The 6164-nt window shown below is 47.0% G+C and overlaps 1 protein-coding gene across 1 annotated transcript; it reads right to left on the reverse strand.

The window, feature by feature from the left end:
- Nucleotides 1-3242: 3242 nt before the first annotated feature.
- Nucleotides 3243-5381, reverse strand: ATP6V1G1 (ATPase, H+ transporting, lysosomal 13kDa, V1 subunit G1; the record flags this gene model as incomplete). Its single annotated transcript, XM_010291096.1, has 3 exons — nucleotides 3243-3432; nucleotides 3472-3969; nucleotides 5254-5381. Coding segments are annotated over 2 exons (302 nt in total), but the record flags the coding sequence as incomplete, so codon positions are not given.
- Nucleotides 5382-6164: the final 783 nt, after the last annotated feature.

Consider the following 6164-nt stretch of genomic DNA (forward strand, 5'->3'; position numbering starts at 1 on the left):
TCACCGCGGGGCAGAACGAGGGACGGCTCATGCGTCTTCAGCAGCAGCCACAGCGTTGGGAAAATTGAGGGACCTCTCTTGTGGTTCTGAAACTGTCCAAATCAACCTGCCGGGGGAGTATGTGACGAGGCTCTGGCAGCCAAAATTGCTCCCCTCTTAATTTCCTCAAACTCCTGGACTCCAGATTTGGGGCTGGGGGTGATTTTCCTGCTGTATTTCTGTGTTTGGACCCTGAAAAGGGAGGAAGAGAAAACAGTGGGGGGGAACTTTAGAGGGGAAAAATTACTTTCTCTGCAACAAACACACAAAATCACAAGTTAAATAAGGCACAGAATGGTGCTATAAAGATAATTAAATGATTGTTCTTGTGCCACAGGAAGCACCAGGAACCGAACGCGGAAAGAAGCACGCTCCCTGCCATTCCACGCTGGCCGAACGAGTCTCCCAGCAGCGGCGCTGCCTTGCCCGTCGCCTGCTCTCTGCAGCGCCGGGTGGAGTCACCCAGGCTGCGAGCGGCTGCGGAGGGACCTCCCGGCCATCGCTGCGCACACCGCATCTCATCATCTCGTCCCTCCCGGCCATCGCTACGCCCTTCCCTCGTGGTTTGGGATGTAACTGCAACAAAGGCACAGGGGATCAAACCCGTACCAGCTCTGAACTGACCAAAAAAACCCCAGTAATTATCAAGCACCATCATACAGAGCAGAGCAGGCAGACCCAACCGGGATCGGAGGTTTGATTTCCCCTCTACCTCCCCTCCCGGAGGGGTGCTGAGCTCTCTAACTGTTCCTTAACTCCTCGCTTGAACAGGCAGCAGCAAGGAGGAGACGCCGACCTTCAGACCCAACAGCGAGCTGAGCGGGGAGCAAGCTCTGTCAACACAGACACAGCTTAAAAATTGAACTCTGGCTTCAAGCAGCACAAATGCGTGTCCCAACTGTACCCCAAACCGCACGTTAAGCCATCCAGATGACACTCTCATCCTGGTGTTTAATAAAGCCATTTGTCCATCTGGTGCTTGTACAGACGACTCGCCTCCTCAATGGCATTTTAAAAGTGAAACGTATCAACTCTATGAATAGAGAGTGGCTGAAAAGAAATTCCACAAAAATCAAGTCTAAACGATTGTTGATGAACACGGACGTGCCTGGCACCGAACCGCACCGTGTCAATCCTAACGCGCCTGTGTTGACCCCCGGCAAGTGGTTATTTGCAAAGTTTTAACTGGGAGAAATCAACAGCCGTAGCCACTCGCTTGACATGGCGCAAGACACGAGCGCTGACCGCTTCTTACCTCCACGCAGCGCCAGGAGCCCGACTGGGCTGGCGCTCAGCCCGCTTCCAGGGGCCAGAGCTCCAGGCAAAGGACTCCGACAGCGGCACATGGGCCCAACCAGCTCCTGCCCCCTCCTGCCGTGCAAGGGCAAGCTATGGCTCATATACACGGGGCCACAGCCGCAAGGGATGAAGGAGGCAGAGCAGCAGCAGGGAGACTTCGGAGGCAGATTTGTACCAGCAGCTGGGGTAGGTTTTACTCCAATTAATCAGATTTGCAGCAGAAATTCTAGAAAAATCAGATTTCAGAGGCAGGGAGCCAACTGTGCAACTGCATACCTCTATCAGTAGAAGACTGTTTCCTGCAGAGTATTTTTCTGGCACAGCCTGGCTTAAACACAAAGATAGTACCAGGGTTGCCCAGAGCATCACACAGTAAGATGAGAGAATCTCAATTTAAAATAAAATATCCACACTGCAAACAAGGCCAGCCTTCCTGGAGAGCAGTAATTAGAAATACTTTCTTCTGTGCGAAGTTAGAAAGTCAGGTAATTCTCAAGTTAAGTTTCAGGGAAATATGACAGAAAATTGATATTCTTGCAACACACCGTTCTAAAGGGACTGTCTTCACATCACCTTTTGCCAAGAGGAAATAATCAGGGAATGTTTTTCTCCTTGTCTCCTGCCTCTTACTATTCTAGAGAGCAAGGATACAAAGTCCTCATTAACGAAGGGAGACTTCTGAACCAACATGAGAAACGGGGGCACCCACTAGTAGCAGTCTTCTACTGATAAACAAACAGAATCAAATTGCTAATTAGAGCCTGGAGGGCTTTTATTAGGAGTATCATGCTGGAGCCTGAGCACCTGTTCTCAACAGGAAGAAATGTTTCCTCTCCAAAGGACAGAGATGGCTGCAACCATTTATGAGGCCACAGCACTTCTCCAGTCACTAAAACCACTCTGATCCTGTTCTCCTTGTACCGACCTGGCTTTTTCCCCAGCCTGACACATTTGACTTTGCAGGAGGCTTTTGTTTCAATTTTACAACCTGTTTAATCGCTTGAATTCCTGGAGAGATCCTTTCAGAACTACAGTATGCTACCATAGAATACTACAACAGGAGACACCACAGCAGCCTACTCTCTCACTGCCTTGTGTGACTGCAGGCAGATACTCATTCCTTTGTTACGACTTTCATCCATCCTGCTTTCCTCCCTCCCAAGCACAATCAAACTCCACAGGTCCAAGAGGCTTTTCAATGCTACACTGAGGGTCTGTGGAAATACAGGACATTCTGCCTGAGGAACCGCATCACTAAGGTTTCTTACTTAGACCCCCAAGCGCACAACTCTTGGGCATGATCAAGTATGCCCTCATTGAGGTCTCTCTTCTGCAAAAAGCCTGAAATTGAGCTCAACAGAAAAAGCAAGCCTACATTTAATATTCTGCTGGTGAGAGAGGAAGAAACTGCTGGAACATGAAGCCTTGTGATGTGTTGTGTGGGTATTTTTGATTACAGAGCTAGAAAGTGATGCACAGACAAGCCCAACAGACTTATTTCACACTGTCCCCGGGTATAGCAGGATGCTGCAGTATGACCTTGGTATAAACAAGCAACGACTAAAGGAAGGATAATTACTGCACAGCTCCTGGGTATCAAACTATTCTAGTGAACTGGCAGCATTTTATTTCCCCTAATGGTCACAACATTTGTTCCTGAAGGTTTTCAGAATGATCTGGCAGGTAAAGCATCAGACTGGAGCCAAGAGGAGGAGCTCTGTAATGGGTTTTTAACTTACCTGCTGAGACCTTCAGACATCTGCTGTATCTCTTACACTTTCTTTTATCAATACTTGATATTCATTCTTCAGAGTCCAGACTCCCATGCTACACAGCGAGACCTGTCAGTACTCTCAGAACAAAAGAGGCTTTGGAGTTAAATAAGTGTTTTTACTTTCAAGTGCCAGACTTGTAACTCAAGCTAACAGCAGAATATACAGAGGATATTCAATACAGAGAAACTCAAGCACCTGAAAATTATCAGCCAGCACTGTACAGCCAGAGAATTATTCTTACAAGGTTTAACCCCTGCACAAATGTGAACACCACACTGAAAAAATGCATTTTGGTCATCAAGAATACAGTTACACAGGTCTAACAATTACTGACACAGGCTCTCCATTTAAACCTGGCCAGCATCTCTCTCTCCCTTCTACTTCTCAGAGGAAGGCCTCTCACTGAATACAATCCAGATAAAAAGGGAGCATTAATGGGCCAACTTGAATATATATTTAATAACTTGCACTGATTTGAGACGTTTAATGTTTGAATAAGTTCTGAATCCGTGTCAAGAAAGAAACTAACAGAACTCCAACAAGATATTGATGACCTACAATTCACTGAAATAATTTAACACATTTACAAGAACAGTTAAGGTATGGCTAAGAGCTGTACATTCCACCTGAAGCTCAGACGTTACTACCAGCATTTCCAGTATGCTTATTCCTTCTTCCACTACTACCCATTGATGCGGTAATTCACATGGATTTCAGGTTTGATGTCACACACTAGTGACAACAGCTGGGAGAGGACCACCTCACGGTTCTTCTGGAAGTTCTGCTGGATCACGCTCATCTTTTCCTGGGTCTCTTTCTCAACTTCAGTGGTGCAGCTGCCATGAGATCCAAGGGCCTACAAATAGAAAAGGAAAGAGAAAGCTCACATGGGAGTAGTTTGACAAAGAAAACGCAATGCCCAGCTCTGTATTTTGTTATTCTGGACTGCCTCACTCCATTAATCTTTGGAGAGAACTGCACCTAAATATTTCTCTGGATTCCCTGCTCAATTTCCCACTAAACTTGCCCAAGTTTGTATTTCTTCCACAGCCCCTGCCTTTTACCCTCTCTTTTTCATTAGTTTAAAGCATGAGCATCTACAGAGTGCCTGAAATAAAGGTCCTGCTGTACTGGCAACTAGAACTGAGAACCCCTGGGCACTACTTTACTGAATAGTGTGAGAAAAGTAACACCCACGATTTAGTTTAAGCACAGGGTTCCCATCATCCCTTTGCTTCTATCCTTGGAGAATCTTTATTAAAAAAATCTCTGCCTTCCTAACAGGACTGCAAGGAATTTCTCACAGCTTACAATGTCCTTCTTGCTGCATAAGCAAGGGCAGAGAGAGCAAACTCCCATTATAAGCGGGATGGGGGAAAGGCACAGAAAAAGTATGCTGAAGGAGAGTAGCACCCTGGGACTTAAATTCAAATTGTTTCTCTCTTTGGAGAAGGACAAATAGAACCAGCTGGCTGGCAGTGAAGTCCACTTTATCAGCCTGGAATCATATGCCTAGTGAACGAAGCTAACAGGAGATTGTAAAAATTTAATCTTGACCTACTGACATGAAAGCTATTATGCAGAACAGAGGAGGTGGTATTGTGCTAACCAGGAGACAGACAGCTACAGCCCTCAGCTGGTAAAGGGCCACGGTTCTGTGCCTTTTGGGAATACCTCCTCTTGCTCAGACACCCCTTGGGACACAGCAGGCAAGACTGCTAAGCAGAATACAAGCCTTAAAATTGCTTCAGTAAGACAGCAGCAGTTTCTACCACATTAACATCATAGAAAGCAGCTTGTCACAGGAGGAATGAGGCTGGTCTTTTTTTGACACTGCTACATACAGCTGGTTTTGGGAGGTTGCCACCCAGCAGGGCACCAGCCAACACATGAACTTATGAAGCTAATTCACTGCCAGGCAGTAGCTCTGGCTGTTGAGATGCAATACACCATGTTCTGATTCACTTCCACTGGTTTTTCCGTGGCACGTGGCTGTGCATCAGAGGAAGGCAACTGGGGAAGTACTCCTCTGGCAACACGTTCCACCCCAAGGGCTGTTCTCAGGACAAGTAACCCCAAACATAAGGCTAAAGGGTAATACTGGATGGGTAGGTAACAGTGAATGGTCTAGAAAACAAACCGCTGCTTCCTTGGCTTTGAACTCCTTCTCCCTCTGCAGGCGGTACTGCTCAATCTCTGCCTGGGCTTCTTCTTTCGCCTGCTTCAGCCTCCGATTCTTTCCTGTTTCCAAACAACATAACACATGAACTAAAGAAGAGAAAGCATTGAGGCGATATTTCCCCACACCTCTCCAGCTACCCAATGCACAACTATTGCTATTGCAGCAGCTCCTTCTGTAGGAGGCATCAGCAGGGCACCGCACACCCCCACAGCCCTCCAGCTTTGCAGCGTTAGCCGACCCCAGGAGCACAGGGTGCCCTGTGTGCCACCGAACCCTTGCCAAGCTCACCACGTGATGAGCATCCACCAGCTGGAGAGGTTCTCCATTTCTCCCCATCTCCAGGGGATGCATTAGACAACCTGCAGGTCTGGCCTTGCTCATGTGAGCGTGCAACATCTCTGAGTGATCCCAAAGAGCACAGCAGAAACGACATAAAGTCTTAGTTTTGTCTCAGGCCAACCGTACAACCGATAGGAAAACTGGCCACTGCATCAACTTCCCCTCCTGGACTTTCCACCACATCCTCTCCTCCAAGGTTATCACCATTGGAGTGAACTACAACAGTCTACTTCTCACAACACTGTCACGGGCTAGAACCGCAAAACAGGGCAGGCTCATTAAAAAAAAAAAGTTAAAAATAAAAATATATATGTATGCTTGAAGCAGGAAAGATTTGTAAAGGTGAGGATCTTTGTAAGCAGAGTTTCTCTCACTTAACAGGAAAAGCTAACTCGGATCCCCAGGGAGTAGCGCTCTCAGCTCTGTAAAACGTCTGATCACTGACTGGGATCTACGCTGTTTTCATCAAGAAATTTAAAAAAAATCTACGGACAGGAAAGATGCCGATAGGCACAAGCATCCCCCAACGG

The sequence above is a fragment of the Phaethon lepturus genome, unplaced genomic scaffold (assembly GCF_000687285.1).
Source record: "Phaethon lepturus isolate BGI_N335 unplaced genomic scaffold, ASM68728v1 scaffold48527, whole genome shotgun sequence".
NCBI classification, from domain to species: domain Eukaryota; kingdom Metazoa; phylum Chordata; class Aves; order Phaethontiformes; family Phaethontidae; genus Phaethon; species Phaethon lepturus.